Raw genomic sequence first — 21739 nt, forward strand, 5'->3', positions numbered from 1 at the left:
CTCTTTTTACTCCATCAACTTGGCACGAGTCGCCTCTTCTCACTGGAGCATCCAAAGGCCTACGTTGGATGTGTCCAAACCATCTTAAGTGGGGCTCTCTCATCTTCTCCGCAATAGGGGTCACACCACCTTTTTACGAATGTCTTCATTTTTAATTCTATCTAATCTTGTGCAGCCGCACATCCATCTAAGCATTCGCATCTCCTCTACACTCATCTTATGCGCATGCTGCTTCTTGATAGCCCAACATTCCGAGCCTTATAACATGGCTGACCTTACAATTGTCTTATAAAACTTTCCCTTCAACTTGGTAGAAACTTTCTTGCAGAAATTTTTTTCTTTGGATTTTATTATTTAATGGGTTAAAGAGAAATGATATGGTTTATTTAGAGGGGTATAATTATAAATTTAGGGTCCATGGTTCTTCCATGTGTAATCAAAGTCGAATGGTAAAGCTAGAAACTATGGCTGAGTTTTTTCCAAATTTTTTCATTAAATTCTTGACATCCAAAAAGGGCCTTAGGTCATGTACATTTGCAAGTTGCAACTATTCTTAAAAAAAAAAACCAGAGAATTTTTATTATTTTTTTTTATGGAAAATGATTTACCCAATTGTTGGGAAGCGCGGATTTTTCCTAATAGGCTATGTGTTGTTTTCACTTAAAATGGACAAAAAACAAATTTTATGCTCATTTTTACATGGAAAATGGGTATAAAAATTGTTTTACACCCATTTTACGTCCAAAGAAACGGAGCCATAGTAACATTTTGGGCCTCAGGTTTATCATGCGGATATGTTTTGTCTGTTGATCCGGCAGGCAAAGTGCCTTTGTCCCAATCTTCATCCGACTCCCCTCTCTTTGATCGGATAGTCCTAGCCCCTTGATTTATTATGCCTCGTTTCGGCCTTTGTTTTGGATTTTGAGAACCGATTATGAGTCCAAATATAATTATTAGACTCAAAATTAAGGCCCTGTTTGTTTTGATTTTTAAGAACCGATTTTGATTATTACACTCCAAATTAAGGGCCTTTTTGTTTTAGATTATAACAACCGGATCCCCAACCGATTATTGGACTCGAATTTTTAATGCAATTTTTGGTCTAATAATCGGTTGCGGACTCCACAATCAGTTGTCATAATCGAAAACAAACAGGGCCAAATGTAAATGTGAGTCATGTAATCAATTTTGGACAACGATAACTTCTAAAAATCCAAAACACAAAACAAATGAGCCAAAATAATCAGATTTGGACTCACAATCGATTCTCAAAATCATAAACAAACTGGGATTAGGGTTTTGCCGATAGAAGCTAAAGCTTTGAATTTTTTTTCTTAATCCCTTGAAGAGATGTCTATTTAGCACGGAACAAGAACCATGTGGCCTTCCTTATGATAATCCACTAAATCAATTCTCCCAATTATACACACACAATTCTCCATGTGGGACCCAATAGCCAATGTTGATATTAAAAACTAAAATCAATCGTAACTATGAAAAAATATGGTAGTTACACTCATATATTACTTGTGGATTGTACTATTAAGGGAAGCAAACAGAAGATACGAATCAGGGATATGCTTCTTTTAGACTTTGTAGACAAATGCCCCTTTCATTAAGAACTTAAGAAGCAATTATAGGATTAACTAATTAACTATTGTCATTAAAGTAAAAGTTTGCGAAAGATTGTTTTAAAACCCAAAAAAGGAAGCAGTTGAGAAATGTCGCTTTTGGGGAATCTTATCACCGTCAGATCAAGATCGGATGGTGACGGCCAGTCCCGCTTGACAACGTGGCTCATTTCTAAATCACACATTACTATATTTAGTAAAATCATGGAAAGGTCAATTTGAGAACCGTAATATCCTCTGAAATCCCTTTAAATACTACACGAAAATCAAGTGGAGCGCTTGTTTATCGAAACACCTTGGCGCAGATATCATTTCCCATATTAAATTGTTAGTAAATTAAAAGAAAAGCAAGTTGATGGATAAAAACAAACTTCTAAACTATCAAAGATGTGAACAGAAATTGGTATATGATATTCGCACTCCCTTACTTCTGTAATGACATTCTATTTGTATTAAAACTGTTTAATTTGCTTTTATCTGCTTTTAGGGAATTCTAAAAGCCCGTGATATGTAGTTTGATAGCTCAAAAGTAAGAGTTTTTTTTTTGTTTTTGCAAAAGAAGTATTTTACTTTGCTTTATTTGCAAACTAGTAAAAAACCCCGTGCGATGCACGGGCCGACAAAGAACTGTACGGACCACATCATAGGTTGATCCAAACCGTCCATGTGATGGAACACAACATCAATAGGTTGTGCCCGTAAAATCATTTCAATAGGCTGATCCTAGCCCTCCAATCTATAGAGGTTTCCATAATCTATTGTTCGTCTAAAGGTGCCCGAAATTTGTAAATATTTTTACAGGTGTGCGGAATTCGTAATATCCTCAAAATTTTAATAAGGAAAAATAATTTTTTCGTAATTGTCATATTTTGATACCTCTTTTTTGTAGTTTTTTCCGTAATTGTCATATCCAAGCACCCATTGTCCGTAATTTCCCTCCAAAACTTTACTATGTTAGCTTCTTTCTTTACGTATTATTGTTACCAACCTTTCAAGAAATAGTATTTCCGTGCAGTTTTTCATCACATCTAATAAGACAAATCTTTGAATACATATAATTGCAAAGGATGGGCGAGACATAACGTTTGGAGAAGGTGGCTAGCAAATCAAGATTCGAAATGCCACAGATTTTGCAAATAATTCCGAACATTCATACCTTTTTTACCCTCACATAAATAGTATGTACAGATATATGGAGAGGGCAAAAAACGGTAAAAATCATCCACATTGACGTGTTAAATGGACAAAATTCTCTCCTTTTTCTCTTCTGCTATATAGTAATACATAGCAAATATCAACTTAACCAAATAGCATCTTTGCATTTCAATGAATTTTGCAAAGCCCTTCGTGCAATTAAATTGTGACAAAAAATACCCATGGTAGATATTTTGACTTAAAAAAAAAAGAAAAAGACCGTCCTTATATGTAAAAAGACAAAAATTACCTTGTTAAAAAGACCAAAATACTCATGAGGCTTAGTCATATGTTTTGAAACAAGGGTGTGGGGATATCATTTCTATATTACTAGCATTCGTAGCCCATGACATGCATGGGTGTAAAAAAAAGGGCCCCACCTCATCGAAACATGAGGTGTAAAATGATGAGCCCCACCTTCTATAATGGGATTGGGTGGAGATCATGGTACCTACCCTATCAAAACATGAGGTAAAATGATAGGCATGGTTTTAAATTTCGGTTTCAGCTAAAATTTCGGACTTATCCGAAACCAAAATTTCGGGTAAAATCTGTTACACGCGCACGAAATTCCGGATTTTTGGGATGAAATTTTGAAATTTCACCCGAAATTTCATTTGAAATTGTTTGACGCAATAAAATATTATTATTTTTATATCAATTTCGCCAAAATTTCAAACAAAATTTGGTAAATTTCGGGAATTTCAGTTTCGGTACCATTTCGTTTCGGTCCTCACCGAAATTCAAAATTTCGGTCAAAATTTAAAACCATGGTGATAGGCCCTACCCAATGCATGTGTTTGAGTTGAGTAGGTGGGGCCCACGCTATCAAAACTTATGACTAAGCATTATGAGTATTTTGGTCTTTTTACAAGGTAGTTATTGTTGGGTATATAATATAACCCATATATGTTCTAATATAAGCCCAATAAGATAATGGACCGGTGTAGTGGGCCTATTTGGGCTAGAGCCCACTAACCTATTAAAACCCTAGTGTATCTAATATATATAGGGGCCGGAGGCAACAAACTTGGTATTCCAAATTAGATATCTTGGGTGTAATGCTTCAAGCAATCTCTTGCTTGACCTAATTACTCTAACAGTTATAATCTTTTTACATATAAAGAAATGGGAATTGCTAGCGTCCATCGCAAAAGGCATTTTGTGGCTGGTGTGTTGCATGTCATAGCATCTACCTCGTGAATGGAGACAAAAGGACCCTAGCAAATCCCTTTGAAAATTCCCGCAAATGCGTTGACTCTACTGTAAATTTTCAAACTAGAAGACTATTTTTGCAAATAAAGCAAAGTATAAGCCTTAATTTGCAAAAACACTAAAGTAAAAAGGAGGGACGATATAAAAAAGGGAGTGCCAATATCATAACCCAGATTTTGGGCACTCTCACTTTATTAAAAGTACGTTATGGCCCGCACCATAAGATGATCCAAACCGTCCATTGGATGGGCCACAACCTAAATAGGTTGTGCCCCAAAAATTATTTCCATAGGTCGATCCTAACCCTCCGATCTATAGATGGATATGATCAACCCTCTAACATTCAGATCGGAGGGTTAGGATCAACCTATGTAAATGATTTTTGAGGCACAACCTATTTAGGCTGTGGCCATCTATTGGACGGTTTGGATCATCCAATGGTGTGGGCCATTGGTACGTGGCCATGTCCTTTAACAAGTACTCGCACTTTAGACTATTTTAATCACAGTAATCGGGAACATCTCCTCTTCCATTTCCAGAACTCCTCGTCGGAATTCCGACAGTAATCGGATTCCGGCACCGGAATCTCTTCACCGGTAAACTCCTCCATTACTCTCAGATCTTCTTTTTGCACTTATTTGATTTTTTCTTGATTGTTCGGTTTTGAAATTTATGAGAACTTTGTACGAGTTTTTTTATCTGATGATTTTTTTTTTCGACTTTGCATTGAGATTCCTAGGGTTTGTACATTGTACTTTGTCCTCTCTTTGCATTTGTTTTTAAGTTGTCAATGTGGAAGGATTGTAGCTCTGTTTTTTATAGAGATTTTAACTTAGTAAGATGGAAATATGTGTATTGAGATTTCTAGGGTTTTTCCTGTTTGATTTTGTTTTAAGTTGTCAATATTGAAGGATTGTAGCTCTATTTTTACAGAGATTTTAATCTAGTACAATAGAAGTGTGTGTATTGGGATTCCTAGGGTTTTTTTTTGGTCTTTATATTTGTTTTCAAGTTGTCAATATCAAAGAATTGTACCTCTATTTTTATAGAGATTTTAATTGTAATTTTTTTTAAGTTGTCAGTATTGAAGGATTGTAGCTCTATTTTTATAGATATTTTAATTTAGTGCAATAGAACTATGTGTATCGAGATTCCTAGGGTTCTTGTTTCCTCTCTTACTATTTGTTTTTTAAGTCGTCATTATCGATATAGAGATTTTAATTTAGTACAATTGAACTATGTGTATTGAGATTCTAGGGCTTTTTCTTCTTCTCTCTGTATTTGTTTTTAAGTTGTCAATATCGAAGGATTGTAGCTCTATTTTTATAGATATTTTAATTTAGGACAATAGAAGTATGGGTATTAAATTATTAATATTCCTAGGGTTCTTTTCCCCCTCTTTGTATTTTTTTTAAAAATTGTCAATATCCAAGGATTGTAGCTCTTTTTTTTTTATAGAGATTTTAATTTAGTACAATGGAAGTACGTGTTTGATTTCTGCTTGGACTTGGTTTCGATGACAATTTAAAACCTTCTGTGTGTGTGTGTGTGTGTGTGTGTATATATGAATTTACCATTAAAAAAAAGAAACATACATACATGCATATTTTAGAAACATGACAATACATTGGAAACACGTTTCTATTTAAGTCCTCGATAGAAAGAGTGTGCGCGCCTTTGTACATTTTGACCCAAATACAGATTGGAGTTCTGGGATTGTTCCTATTTGCTAATAGTTTATTCATTTCATTAACTTTCAATTTTAACTGTATAAATAAGTAGAGAAACTTTTTTGCATGATACTGAAGCATCACTTTAATTATCTAGCAAAGCAAAAAAAAAACCAGTTGTTATATGTTTGAGTTTGTTGCGATTTGAATCTGTGTGTTTCTATGTGGTTTGGCTATATATTGCATGATTTTCATTTCATTAATTCAGGCCAATCTACTACTTCTCTAGGACTATCGCGATCCTATCTGCAAATTGAAGATGTAAGAAGATGGCATCGAAGCATAAGCACCTCACAGAAAGCATACTTGGAATTTCCCCGATTTCATCACATGAAATATGTGAAAGTTACTTGCTTTTTCATGGTGAAACTGTCCTCGGAAATGGGTTACGAACTTTCCTATATGTTCTTGGTCTTGCCTATTGTTTCATAGGCTTATCAGCTATAACTGCTCGTTTTTTCCGGTCAATGGAGAATGTTGTTAAACAAACTCGGAAGGTTGTGGTGATAGATCCCCACACAAATGAACCATTGATTACACACAAAAAGGTATGGAACTATACAATAGCAGACATTACACTACTGGCATTTGGGACAAGCTTTCCACAAATCTCTTTAGCCACAATAGATGCCTTCAGAAACCTTGGTCAACGATATGCCGGAGGTTTGTGCTCCTTTTCTTTTGGTATTTTTATTTTAAAGCATCATTGCTGCTTTTATTCCTTATCACTTTTTAGTTAATATTGAAAGGAATGAGTGGTCTTTCTTTTCTTACATATATGCATCATGTTTAAAGCTTTAGAATTTGTCCCATTAGTTGAAAATTTTCTAAAGGATTCATTTAGCTGACCCCAACTAGTTTGGGACACAAGCTTAGTTGAGTTGGATTTATATTTTTCCATTCCAATCTCCTCTCTTCTGAAACATCTCTAACAGATTTAGACTGGGACTGATTATGAAATATTAAGAATGTGGATTTGGTTAGGATGTGTGCGTCATTATTACTCGAACCTGTATATTGTTTACAATCGCTGTAACTTATGTCACCAAAGGTCCATAATAAGGGCTATCAAACCTTTAATAGGTCTTTGGTTATATCGGATCCGCAATGTTGAAACTATTATCCTAATGATTAGCATTTGGGTTAGGAATAAGAGCTATCAACCGTGGATACTTGGTCCTATTTTGTAGGCTTTTGGAGAGTTTCCATGGTTTTAGAGACTAATGAGCTAGTCATTATGGGTTGCGATTTTCACCTAATGAGTTGTGATTTCCTTCTAATCTCTAACTCTTGCCTTGAAGAGAGATGTAATTTGGGTTTTGAGAAAAGAAAGCAAGTGAAACAATGGTTTTCAAAGAGAGTGAATAAGGAGATAATGCGATGGAGAGAGATCTCACTACAGAAGTTTTGATTGGTGAGAAAACGGGTGGATTTAGGTTGGAAGAAAGAAAAGTATTATTAAAGGGTGTCAAATGTGATTTAATGGATGGGAAAGGGAATTTATGGTTTTGAATGAGGTTTGATGGATGTCAAGGGGATTTAGGGTTTTCGGATGAGCGAATGGAGATTCACTATGGATCTATAGTTTAGGGAAAAGAGGAAGACAAGATAGGGGATTTCAATTGTATGAGATATAAGAGGTAGAAAGAATATAGGGTTGTAAATGAGAAAGAATATAGGGTTTTGAATGAGATAGATAGCAATATAGTATCTTACCTTTCAATTAGAGAGAAAATCAGTTTGTGTAGCCTTGTTCTGATTCCATGTTAATTTTGTAAAGACACCTGAATCAAGGAGCTTGTAGTCTCATTTGAATGGAATGAAACCTATATATATATATATATATATATATATATATATATATATATATATATATATATATAACAAAAAATTACAGTTATATCCCTAATCACGCACTCTCCCTAATCACAGAAACTCTTTACCATATGTGCAAAAAAATGAATTATTCTGCTACTGTATCTTTTTTGTGATTCATTCAGCTTATTTTATATTCTATTACATTCTCATCATGCTATCTTGTAGTGATTCTAGCTTCTAACCGTGGATTTTATCCTAAAGCATTGTCATTCTTTTTGGTTGGGAATAACTCAATTAGTCTACTTTTATATAAATATGGAGTGCCATTTATATTCTTATTGTGTCTCATAAATATGGAGTGTCATTTATATTCTGAGTGTGGCTCATTGTATCCAATTAATCTACTATAGGTTTGGGTCCGGGGACACTTGTTGGTTCTGCTGCATTCGATCTATTCCCTATCCATGCTGTTTGTGTAGTGGTTCCAAAAGCAGGACAATTGAAAAAGATATCAGATATAGGCGTTTGGCTGGTAGAGCTTTTTTGGTCATTTTGGGCTTACATTTGGCTTTACATCATTCTAGAGGTAATTCTTCGATATATCTTTTCCAATTATTTTAATAATAACCCAATAATTGCATAACTCACGTCCAATCTATATATTGTATCCACAATTTGGTTTCTAAATTTTTTTCATTTAATTAGTCATTGGTCAACACAGGCATTTTCCATTAGGTAAATGTCGGATCTTTGCATGTGATGCCATGGGTTGCAGATGATGACCATGTTGTTCCAATTTTTAGTAATTTTTGATATTTTAGATTTAAAAAAAAAATTTAACTATTAAGAAAATTTCTTCAGTCGTAGCTTCTTTCCCGAAATGAACCCTGAAATGTTCTGTTACACTGACCAAAATGAAACGGCGAAGGAAACGAAATCGATAACTAAGATATGGATCCTACGTGTCACTGGTACGACCAATACATATCGCTTTGGCCTCCAACCATTACCAAATGATAACGATATTTCGAACCATTGTCCAGAGAAAACAATTTCCATTGTTTATCAGTTTCCATAAGATGTTCATAACCATTTTCCCATAATCAAACCCCTCCACTTTGAATGTTAAATGACGTTGATACACTCCTTTCACACTATTGAAAGATGTGTATTATGGATCCTCTTGCAAATTGTGTATTGTTTACCGGAATCTGGATACTTATTTTACCTTTTGAACACATGCAGTAAGAAAAATTAGGATTACCTTTTGAACACATGCAGTAAGAAAAATTAGGATTTATGTGCTTACCGACTCATTTAGTATGCATCAATTTGTGAATCAGATGATGCTGGCATCGTTTCATTTTATTATATAAGCGAAGAATCATATTTTTAGCTTAGGTGGAAGCTAATACAGTAATATAAGCATAATTTTTTAGTTGAACCCCAAAATGGGTTGAATTTATCAAGGGAATTCTGCTTAGTTGCTTCGATACTGTAATAGAATGCCAGTGTTTACATAGTTGTCTTCGTGGAAGTAAGAATTTGTTATATACCCATGGTTTTAAATTTCGGCCGAAATGGAACGAATTGGCCAAAATATTTCAGTTTCGGCCACGGCCGAAACGAAATTTACATGAAGTCAGTTCATCGAAATTCCGAAATTTCATTTTTAGACTTTCTCACAAAATCCAAGGCTTTATGACAGTTGCAAGACTTATGGAGAACAGTTTTTGGATTTTACATAAAGTCTTGCAAAGTTCTTTTTCAATTATGGAGAACAGTTTTTGGATTTTATATAAAGTCACATAACTGTCATAAGCTGGAGTTCTTTGTGTTTGTAACATATCAAACCAAGACAACCCACATCTCAAAGTTAGCAGACAGTGTGTAATTTCTGTCTACATGGATCAATTTCTTCCATTCTATCCTATCCAAGGTCATGTTCTCTGTTAAATTCCTAGCCCTCAAGTCTTTCCTCATTGTTCCTACCCATGTTGTTTTCGGTCGGCCCCTACCTCTTTTTACTCCATTAGCTTGGCACGAGTCACTTCTTCTCACTGGAGCATCCAAAAGCCTGGTTGAGTTGAGTTGAGTGAGTATACACATGTTCAGCCTGTTCACTTATGCTCCCTTGATTTATGACGGCGTCCAATAAAAGAGTATCAAGTTTATCTTTATTATACTTGCACATGTCTGGAAGACTGGAATAACTTTCTAATCAAATTGCTTAATACTTTGTAGATATGGACCCCGAATGTGGTTACTCTGTGGGAGGCTTTACTGACTGTGTTTCAATTTGGATTACTACTGCTACATGCATATGCTCAAGACAAGCGTTGGCCCTATTTATCTCTTCCATTGTATTGCTTCTCTTCTAATTTTTAATTTTGCGACCTTCATTTAAGGTTTCCCATCTGATTAATATCTGGACCTATACTTATTTTAGTTAATTACAGTCAATAGGGTCGTCTATTCAATAGGATCTGTAGCCTCTATAATGTGTTACACTCTTTCGTGGTTACTCAGGGAAAGAACTGTGAGGCCAAAAGAATGGGTTCCAGAAGAGTCTATGTTACTTAAACCTGGTGATGGGGAGTACCAGGAGTGCTCTGGGATACTTCAGGTGGATGAAGAGCACGACCAAAGCATTGTTGATATTTTTTCTATCCATTCTAAAATGAATGCAGGTACTCAATATTCCGAGGCCCTTTTTAACTCAAGGAATGTAAATACTACAGAATTTCATATTAGTTTATCTACTCAGGCAGTGCTTTTAGCTCATGGTCAAATAAGAAATGCAGGAGTGATCCTAATAATAATAATAATAATAATAAGGGAAGTTGTTACTTAACGGGTTTTATCAGCTCCTTAGATGGCGTGCTTAAACTCCAAAAAGATCCACATATGAAGAATAAATTGTGTTGGTGTCTGTGAAACAACCAGTTACTCCAAAAGCTTAAGCTGATGGAGAAGGCGTTATTTAGTCTTTTATACTTTAACACTCCCCCTTACATGTGTCCCCTCTTTTAAGGGTTGGCCTACACGTGGCACATGTGGCCCCTTCTTTTGGGTTGGTCATCACATGTGGATATTGATCTCAAGGAAGTTTGAACCCTGATACCATATGAAACTACCAGTTACTCGCTATTGGAGATGGCTCTATTTAATCTTTTATACCTCAACACTCCCTCTCGCATGTGGCCCCACTTTTAAGGGTTCGCCTACACGTGGCACATGTGGAGTGTTAAAGTATAAAAGATTAAATAACGCGTTCCCATCAGCTTAATCTTTTGGAGTAATTGGTTGTTTCACAGTGTCCTTGACCAAGTTGGAGTTTGTAAGAGGTAAAGAACTCGAAAGACCTTGAGAGATAACAGTTAGCCACAAGATATCTAATTGCTGAATATTTGCGTTCTTAATGTCGCGTAATTGATCATAACAGCCACTTGCATTGTGAAGGAGCTGAACTCAACATTCTTATCGATTTTTTCACATACAATCATGAGCAAGTTGCTGCTTTTATTCAAAGTTATTAAGAAACATAAGAAATCCAATGCATAATTTATGGGCCAAGCAATATGTAAGAGAAAGAAACAAAGAAAAGGGAATGGAAAGAGTGTGTCGAGTGGGAATCGATGTGAAAGAAGAATGGATGGGAGAAATAAGGTTTGAGTGTTGTTTTCAAGTGGCTAGGTAGGGGCTAATAGGATTTCAAATGGAAGATCAAGAAGAGAGCTGTGGAAATAGAGTTGCTCAGATCTATGATAGGGGCGTAGGAGAGGCTAGATTGAGAGCACTGGAATCGAGATCTAGGAGATTAATGGTTAGATCAAGTGTTAGAGGATGTGGATCTATGGTATGGAGGGGTAGATCTAATGTTCCGACGAGTAGGTCTAGAAATTTGAGGTGTAGATCTAGGGGTTTTGGTTGTAGATCTATAGGTTTTGGGGGTAGATCTGGAGTTTCAATTGTGGAGATCTATGTGTTTGGAAGGGTTTGGGATCCCTAATGGAAGAGGTGGGTTTCAATGATGTAGAAATGGAGGGTTGGTGGGTTTCGAAGTGTACTTGCAAATGAAAATGGAGAATGGAGATTAAAAGTCACCTCCATGACTTGTCTCTTCCCTCATTTATAGCATTCCCTTGAGCCAATTACAAGAATACCCCTTGTGTATTGTACATTGGCCAAGGATTATGAAGGCATATTCCTATCTAATTGTATACGCTAAAGTTGTTTTTTTTTTAAAAGGGCAACATAATATATATATATATATATATATATATGTAAAAACAGAACCGAGGTGGTCCTGAAGGAACAAAGATAATACAAAGATAGCAGTACAATAATTCAAGGAGGTAGATAGTCAAAGAACTCAAACGCGGCCCGAAAGACTCCTTTCTTGGCAAGGGTGTCTGCTTCCGCATTGGCTGATCTCCTGACATGGCGAAAAACTATTGAGGAGCCCTTAGCTCTGTCCTCTATTTCCTCTAAGAGAGGCAAAAATCGCCAAGGGGGAGAAGCGTTACCCGAAAGCCAGCGAATAACATTTAAGGAATCCCCTTCGACGATAATTTTGTCGCACTCTAGACGAGGCATCGAGAGAAGCCCGCTATGAACGGCTCGGACCTCTGCCTCGTTTGAGTCTGCCACTCCGATAGGCCCCGAGTAGGCCCAGAGGACTTCCCCTTTGTGGTTTCTACATAACCCCCCTACTCCTGCCATTCCTGGATTGCCGATAGACGATCCGTCAAAGTTAAGTTTCAGGGACCCCGGAGGAGGAGGAATTCAGGAGGGGAGGATTTTCACTTTGGTAGCCGATTCCAAGCATATGATTGACCATCCTTCCCAGAGGTCGAAAGCTGAAACAAAACGAAACAGGGGAAGGCTTCGAGCCCAGGATATGACCGCAGCTATCAACTGAATATAAATCCAATAGGGAGATCTAGCCTTCCCTTCAAAGATACGAGCATTCCTCTCTTTCCACAAGAACCACCATGAGGCCAGGAGACACATCTTCCACAGCGTTCTGCCTTTCTGTATACGCTAAAGTTGTTATGAATATATACATTTGTTTACAAAGATTCTTACATGTATATAAGTCGCAGATGTTCTGCAGTCGTAACTTTACTCAAGAAATATTTATTTTTAACACACCAGTGGATAAGACCTGTCTAGAAGTCCATATCGCATTTGATCTCTATTGTATTCAGATAAATCATTCTTAACCGCTTCCTCTAACTGTATTTTGTTTTAATCTCCGCATCATTGGAGCTATCAGTAACCATTTACTTGCATCTCTAGCTGCATCGAGCTCTATTGATTTTCTGTCAATTTAGTGCACTTGTAATTATGTAAGTATTTCTCTTCTAAGTCAATCTAGAACTAGTGCTTCTTGAACTAGATAACATGGAAAAGCAAAATACCAATTTTTGTTGTTGTTGTTGCTGTCGGCCTGTCGTTGTTTTAATAATATTATAATTCTTCTTCTTCTTCTTATTATTATTATTATTATTATTATTTTGAATGGTTAGATAGATAGATAAAAAAAGCTTCTTCTTCTTCTTCTTATTATTATTATTAGGGAAATTATAGATTCACCCCCTTTTCTTCCCCGGGCCAACCCCCTCTATAGTATTTGTTAACTAACCAACTTCTCCAAACGCTTAAGCTGTTGGAGAAAGGCGTTATTTATCTTTTATACTTTAACACTCCCCCGCACGTGTGGCCCACTTGGCAAACACGTGGCACATGTGGTCCCGACCATCGCATGTGGAGTTTTGCTATCGGGAGGTTTGAACTCGAGACCTTTGGCTCTGATACCATGTTAACTAACCAACTTCTCCAAAAGCTTAAGCTGTTGGAGAAAGGTGTTATTTATCTTTTATACTTTACAGTATTTATGACAATTCTTACTACACTACGAGGGTGGCCCCTCGAGACTTCAACTAGAGGAGCAACCGGTTGGTTCACCAAACCCCGAAGAAAAGGGTATGGCACGGGGAAGAAAGGGGGCGTATCACTTCCCTTCATGCAATTCGTCTGTTTCTTATGAACTTTTTCCAAATGATTAGTAGATTTCAATTTCTTTTACCTTGATTAGGTTCGTACCCTGCTGTCGACGAATTAAATTTTATAAAATCATTCAAAAAAATTCTTTTAGCTTTAAAATTTACATCATGACATCACTGAATTGATATTTTTTACTATATATTTATACTAATGAAAAATGAAGAAATAGTAGCTGAGATGATAAGAAATAAAAAATTTGCAGTTTCTGCAAATCAGAAATTTACAGTTCCTGCGTTATGCGGTTTTCTAGGCTTCCCCATTTGATATTACCTAAATGTTGTGGGGATTTTCTATGCATTTCTTTCATCATTACTACTAATTTTGAGTCTTAGCACATCTTAATTTCAAAAAGTAAACTTTTGTAGGTCCGGCCTATCAGAATGTGCCAGATAGTGACTTGACAGAACCATCCAACCAAACTTCTGGCAAGAAAATTGTAGAAAATTTCCTTGTGCTCTCAGCTTGGAGACAACAGTTTCTAGATGCAGTAATGGTATCGCTCTTATTTTGTTTCAATTTTTGGTTAATCTTTAATTAGACAACAGCATAACTTTAAACCCAGAATTATTGTGTAGTGTGTGGCATTTCAATTGTTTTTATTGCCTGAAATCTAGGTTGAAGAGATGGAAAATACTATCCTGTAATATCTGATCTTTTCCATTGTTTATAATAACATGAAAACTGATTCTTAAATGGTCTGGGTATACCCCACAGATTCAACCATAAGGCCTCTAACCACTGAAACACCTGCAGTGATTATGCAGTGGCTTTGGTAGCAAGGACATCAATCCCCAAGACTGGGATTGAGGTCACCTAAAACTTCTGCCCCTGATATCTTAAAAAGTAAGCCGTGGGCTTCACAAGATATTAATCTCCTGAGCAATATCACTCTACATCTTTGTTCTTGATCGGACAATTAACACACTTCATAATCTCACCAGTGGAACATTGAAAGTTATGCCAGCATATTGCATGGACCATGAAAGATAGACAATGCAATCTCTTCATGGCTGGGGCCCCAGGGCTAATCCCATTTTCCTATTTTTGGTAGTTAAGCTGCACAATGCTAATATCTTTTAATTGATTCCAAATCAAACCTCGAAACACGGAAATTTTCATTTTGCCCACACTTCACTAGTACTTTTGTTTCTCATCAGTGTTTCTTTAACCTGAAATTTATCTAGGAATCCGGGCTGGCACCTTGAATTTTATTGATATGATAAAAGAATACAGAGAGAGAGAGAGAGAGAGAGAGAGAGAGAGAGAGAGAGAGAGAGAGAGAGAGAGAGAGTTAGGGAGCGCAAATTACCTCCAGATCCACAAAACTAATACAAAAAAACAACCCGCTATCTTACTTCCTACGAATGCTGGTGATTTTCAAGAAATCACATCTCTGAACACCTTTAGCCAATGTAGAAAGATCTCTCCAATGTCCAAAAACATTATTTTTGTAAACTTACAAGCATAGTTAGCAAGGTGATCTGCAACCTGGTTACCCTCTACGAACTGATGTGTCATTTTAGGCTTCAAATCAAGGGTAAGAGAGTAAAGCTCTTGTCAACAGTATTTAATCGACTGAGGAGGATCCTTGTTAGAAACGATCATGCCAATTAAGACCTTGCTATTTGATTCCACCCAAACATTCAAGAATCCAAAGGTTTTACAACCCATCAAGAATGCTTCTAGCTTCCGCCTGGATATTGCTTCCCACCACCACAGATAATCGAGGATTGTCCTTTTACACCCCATCAATAATTAATTTTAGCTCACCAAGCTTGGGCCTTTCCTAGCACACACGAGTAACTCTAAGGCTTTTCGATGGTTTAGGAAATATTACAATGTTGCCAAGAGCTATCTCTTCCCAGGAAGAGCAATCCGAAGATGGAGAGAATGAATTGGCAAGCGTTTTCCCCCAGGTAGTCACATTTTTAATTAACTGATTGGCCTAGAGGAACCCTCCATGCGTTATCTCCCAGGTTATGAAAGTTGACTTACTTTTCCTCTTGGATAGCTTTAACCACTGAAGAAGCCTAGAAATAATGGATTGGTTTTTGAGAGGCACCCCAACATAAGTAGAAAAATGATACCATATAGCTCTCACTACATCGGTGTCAATAATTACATGATTCAAATCCTCTTCCGTAGGCATAGCACGACACATACTTGGAAGGAAGAGGAATTGGTATATTCTTCAATCGGCCATTAGCATGGATTGCATTCATAAAAACTTTCTATTGAAGCATCCATTTTTCATTGAAAGATCCTTCCAAATGCATGTTGACCACCTTCTCTTAGGAAATTTAGTCCGCACTATATTTCACGCTGATTTAGTAGTGAAGTCGCCCGATTTATTAGGAGTCTAATGTCATGGATGCTTTAATGGCATTAACAATTCCTTGCGAAATATTATGGTCTACCTGAGAAAGATTCCACACTCCAACTTCATTGATAAGACCCTTGACCAATAACTTCGGATTTAACTACTCTCAATTGGAAACCTGATTAATCAATGGGTAATTACCAAACCATTTTTCCATTCGAAAGGAAAGTTTACATTTCCCTATGATCCATCTACTGTTACTAATCTACTCATCTTTCATCAGAATCAAATCCTTCCATTGCTTGGAATCACATGTTTTCCTTTCAGTAAGATAGAAGCTTCCACCCTTAAGATACTTGACTTTCATAAAGCCATTCCAACAAATGGATTTGATATGCTGATTATGCATACTTTTGATCATGAAGGCATTGCTAACGAAATCAATAACTTATCCCTAAACAAAAGCCCAACACTTTTGGACCAAAATACCCTCTAATGACCTAAAGACTTGCTCCCCACTTAAGATTACTGCAATATATGCATGGGGCCTATTTAAAACACTCACAACTCAAAGAACTTAAGTGATTTTGATAGGAAAAGACTCTAATGCCGACTATAACCTAAAAAGACTTTGAGCAGCCTAAACCCACTATGGTAGGTTTGTTCCCCACCATAGTGGGTTTTTTCCAGCTTAATACCCACTATAACTTAAAAAATTCCACGGCTAAAGATGCTGCTCAAAGTCTCAATGGCTGGTACAATGCATCTACAATGCCGTTTTAAGTTATAGTGGATGACAGGAACAAACCTAACCAGCCGGAATTACCAGAACAATCCAAAATATCCTAAACCAACCAAAACACAGGCTGGTACATGCATCTACAATTTGTACTCTGGTTTCCTTCCCAAAGTGGAAGGTTTCAGAAATTCCATCAAGAGCGGAACGGAATTGGTGACCAAGGACAGTATAGTGATAAATCTCATTTACTAGTTTCTTAGTGTGCATAACTCTCAAGAGATTGTTATTTTATTTTTTCTCATTTTTCTAGGGAAACTATTGCGAAAGAGATGCAGTGTTAAAATTTAGAAAATTAGTGATGCGACGAAACCCTTACGAAAATCTTGTGATATGTTTGCACGTCAAACAAAATTCTTCTTCTCACTAGATTCTTAGAATCACATTATATTTTTATGGTTTTCCCTTTTCAAATCTTATTTTGTAATACAAATGGAAAAGATGGAAAACATGATTTTGTAATGTCAAATCTTTTCCATTAGCTCTGATAAAATGAAACTGTTTCAGTCTGTACTTTGTATTGTTGATTGAAAAGATGGAAAAAATTTACGAACTTGTTTTTATTTTCACTTATGCTTATGTATAGCTTCTATCTAATCCCAGGAAGCATTTCTTGGGGTATGCTTAACAAACTTATCGAATAATTCCACCGTATTATGTTTGTCTCACTGGTATTCTAATTGAATATATTCACAATTATGAATGAAGTCATCAGTTAACCTCTTATTGTTGTATCTCTTGAACAGTTGAAGAGCACTGAATCAAAAAAGATGAACAATCTCTTCTTACAAATGGCAAGAATTTTTTGGCACGCGACCCTTGCACCCTGGAGGATTTTATTTGCTTTTGTGCCTCCTTATCATGTTGCTCATGGATGGGTTGCCTTTATCTGCTCCCTGATTTTCATTAGTGGAATAGCTTACATTGTTACACAAATTACGGATTTGATTAGCTGTGTTACAGGTTTGTCCCTTCTCAGCAAAAAATTAAACTACCTACTTTTCTCCATTGTAAATACCTCATAATTTACATTTAAGATGGTTTCACATTTTTCTTGCAGGAATAGATGCTTATGTCATAGCATTTACGGCATTGGCCGGTGGAACCTCATGGCCAGATTTAGTTGCGAGCAAGATTGCTGCCGAACGTCAAACAACTGCAGATTCTGCTATTGCAAACATCACTTGCAGGTTCTATTCTTCAACTGATTTTTTAAGTATTTTATAGTATATTCTATCCTCCTAGGTGGAAAAAGGAATTCAATTGGGAGAAAATTTCAGCAGTTCTTATTATTTTAAATAAGGATGTTACCTATTAGCTTTTTAGCCCATAATTGAATTTAAACCATAGTTGCCAAAGTGGGAAGCGAGTGCGAGAAGCGATGCCTTTGAAAGTCAGCATGAATCATATAATAAGCCTCATTGGAGTCAAACAAAAAGTACATAGAAAGAGTTGGATTGTAGTAGGTTAGGGTGGAAGGGTTAATATAGGTAAAGATTACAAGTAGAAAAGAAGACTTCATGACTAATTAGAATTACTAGTTTTATGAATTTACAGTTTCATATGTTTTATTTATATTTATCTAATGTTAAGTTTTTGGAAAAAGTTCCACTTAATTTTCATATGAAACTTAAAATGAGTTTTCAAGTTTTAAATACATGTTCTTTTAAACAAGGTTTTAAATTTCGGTTTCGGTACCCATTTCGGACCCCACCGAAATCTGAAATTTCTGACCAAAATTTGGTATTTTGTCTCAAAATTTCGGACCGAAATTCCAAACTTTTGTGACATTTTTTTTTAAATGGCATTTTGTCAAAATTTCGGACCAAATTTCCGACCGAAATTTCGGTTTCGATTCCCACCGAAATTTAAAACCATGCTTTTAAATAAGAATGTCAGCTTATTGAAAGGAGAATATTCTTTTAAGAAATGATCGCCTAAATAGGAAGCACACTTTTAATTAAGAGGGTACTATTAATTAAGTGGAAACACGTAGGGAGCGTTCGCTTCCCCTAAATTTGGGAAGCGAGAAGAACTTAGCTTCCGAAGTGAGCTTCCCATCCAACTAGGAAGTTCCTGGTAACTATGATTTAAACTAGCTTGCTGTGAAATAGAGTTCATTTAGGCCAACCTAACAGTAGTATTTAATGTACTATAAATGAGTGTGCTCCAAGGGCCATTTATGGTAATAGGCGTGTAGATTGCCTCACTTATTTTTCCTGGAAAATGAGTAATATTTAAGGACCAAAAGATCTGAACTGTGGTTAAATACGTTTTATGAGAACTGTTTATCTGGGCCAATTTTGTGCATGATGGAAAACTGAATCCTTTTAATCCAATGAATAAGTGGAACGATAGAAGGTTCTAACTTCAATTTTAAGCTGGAAATGACGAGTGGAAGGACAAAGAAAAAGTTGGACATAGGAAGGACTGCTGGATTTAAAAAAGAGAAGATATTTTTTACCATTCAAAAGAGAAAAGGAAGAAAACCAGCAAGGTGAAATTTAAAAGCTTACAAATTGAAAAAGCGGATATTGCCAGCTTGATCCCCTTGGGTATATAAATAACTTTTTGGACAGCTCATTAAGGATTTTCTATTTTATCCATAGATTTGAAGATATGCATTCAAAACATTGTAGTAGTAAGTTTCACTATTCTGAAAATGCCTCTCTAATAATTTAAGTAGCATTGAATAATCTCTCTAAACAAGGCATTTAACATATTCATATATTTACACAAACTCTAGCAGGAACTGAGGTCACTGGAGTTCATATACTAGGAACTGTATTGATCAAAACTACATCAACAACTAGGAGGCAACTAGAATTTGATCTTATAGCCAACATGCAGACATTTGGCCTTGTCTACAACTACAAGTATCCATGCTTATGATACAGACACGATCCATGTATATATACACACACACACGTACTTGTTGGGTTGCACAATGCAACTTTGCATACTTGTTTGCAAATGAAATTCATGCTTTGGTAATTGGTATTCGAAAGGATGTTGTGACCATGTAATCATCCAATTTAATGTCCATTCATGCATTTGTGGGTATGAGTATGTTGCATGCACTGTTCAAATTGTAGGGTTAAAATTTTCAATTGTTTGCCGACAAAACTGTGGTGTTAAAATTTTCAATTGTTTGCTTCCATAATAAACCAGAGTATTTTGGGAAAATGAGTTAAATGAATTAGTCAAAAACACTTAAAAGGCAGCTCATGTATCATTTTCATAGTAGTGTAATGGATATGTTATTCAATGTTGCATTTGAAAACCATCAGCTTTTCTGATCACCATCCAAGAAAGACAGACTTTTGAATAGCATGAATGTGGGTTTCCTTGATCAGGGAACCCTCCTCAGTTCAATGAGATCAATGTTGTAGCAATCAAGAGATGGGTTTTTATTTTATTTTATAAGAAGTGATGTGTAAACTAAAAGTTAGTGATGGAGTTTCATGCTTTGCAGTAACTCGGTGAATATTTACGTGGGTATTGGCGTTCCGTGGCTAATCAACACAGCATACAACTTCGTTGCATATAGGGAACCACTGCAAATCCAGAATGCGGCAGGTCTCAGTTTCTCCTTGCTTATTTTCTTCATTACTTCTATAGGTTGCATCAGTGTTTTGGTGTTTAGGCGTTTAACTTTAGGCGCTGAACTGGGAGGGCCAAGACTGTGGGCCTGGGTGACATGCATCTACTTCATGTTCCTATGGATTATTTTTATTGTTTTGTCCTCCCTTAGAGTTTCTGGTATTATTTGATTCTCTTCCCTATATCTTATTGTTTTTTATATTCATTGTAATAAGCCCTTTCTTCTTGGGCTGTATGGAATTTTATTGTTATATATCAAATATAGAGAGAAATTCAATAGAATATAGTGATTTCTTTCACAATAAAAAAGGTGGTTGTTGTAGGTTACTGCTACTGGGATGACTTGATTTATCAGTGCTTTTGGTATTGCAAAGATGATGGAGCTATGGAGGTAGTATATCACATTGTTACTCAGGAAGATATTGATATATAGTGGCTAATGTTGTTCCATGGGTTATTTTGTTCTTGGTTATACTGAAATATCTGAGACTTTAAAATGGGTCTTTCCACCATATTTTTCCAAATCTTGATATTGTCTCCCAATATCTTCATAGAGTGAGATTTTCCTCAAATTTCATGAAAGTTTGCCATAAAGGCCTTCATTTTTTATAAGATTTCAGTACTGGTCTTATATATCTGTTTTCAACTTTCCTTCGTCTGCTCATTTAATTTCTATGTTATTTTCCTGATATTATCCTAAGGGCGGCCCAGTGCACGAGGCTCCCATCATTGCGGGGTTTGGGGAGGGCTAGATGTACGCAACCTTACCTCTGCTTTGCAGAGAGGCTGTTTCCGCGACTCAAACCCGTGACCACCAGGTCACAATGGAGGAACCTTACCGTTGTGCCAAGGCTCACCCTCTCTGATATTATCCCAATAAAAACCTAAAAAAAATGGAAATCTTCCCAGAAATTTTTGAAAACGATATTTTATAACTTGATAATACCATGTTTCTTCCAACAGAGGAAATAAATTAAATTGATCCTTGTAATGTTTTACTTGATTTGTGAACTGTGGTTCAGTGGTCAGCGTACCGATAAGCAAACTCAAGTACTGAACTTAATGTTAACAAGAACCAAAATGTAATTTATTTTCTTGTTAATATTGGTAGATATTTATTAATGATTTTCTCTATTTGGTTGTTAGGGCTCACTTATATTCTCAGAGAGAACAAAATATTTCCTAATCGATGTTTTCTTGAAATAATTTTATTGTAAGAGGAATTAGTATAAGGGGATTTGCTAGGGACAATCGCAGAAGGCATTTTGCGGCTGGGCTGTTGCATGAGAGAGCAGCCAGAGAGGCTCAGTTTTCAGCACATCGTCTTATTCATTCAGTTCATCTGACGTGGCTGCCCAGC

At 36.2% G+C, this 21739-nt stretch overlaps 1 protein-coding gene across 3 annotated transcripts; it reads left to right on the forward strand.

The window, feature by feature from the left end:
* The first annotated feature begins 4477 nt into the window (after positions 1-4477).
* MHX (magnesium/proton exchanger) lies at positions 4478-20903 on the forward strand. Of its 3 annotated transcripts, XM_077372379.1 has the most exons (10): positions 4478-4636; positions 6000-6433; positions 7999-8174; positions 9833-9951; positions 10118-10278; positions 14026-14153; positions 17523-17739; positions 17837-17966; positions 20252-20355; positions 20703-20903. In XM_077372379.1, exons 2-10 carry the CDS (start codon positions 6040-6042, stop codon positions 20810-20812), a joined length of 1539 nt encoding a protein of 512 aa, XP_077228494.1. In that variant the 5' UTR covers positions 4478-4636; positions 6000-6039; the 3' UTR covers positions 20813-20903. The 3 variants fall into 3 exon arrangements, with proteins under 3 accessions (XP_077228494.1, XP_077228420.1, XP_077228459.1); XM_077372305.1 differs by lacking the exon at positions 20703-20903 and having other exon boundaries at positions 20252-20661; XM_077372344.1 differs by lacking the exon at positions 20703-20903 and having other exon boundaries at positions 4536-4636; positions 5979-6433; positions 20252-20661.
* Positions 20904-21739: the final 836 nt, after the last annotated feature.

Source organism: Tasmannia lanceolata, unplaced genomic scaffold (genome assembly GCF_043159265.1).
Source record: "Tasmannia lanceolata isolate RefF3 unplaced genomic scaffold, GAP_Taslan_0.1 ptg000002l, whole genome shotgun sequence".
Taxonomy (NCBI): domain Eukaryota; kingdom Viridiplantae; phylum Streptophyta; class Magnoliopsida; order Canellales; family Winteraceae; genus Tasmannia; species Tasmannia lanceolata.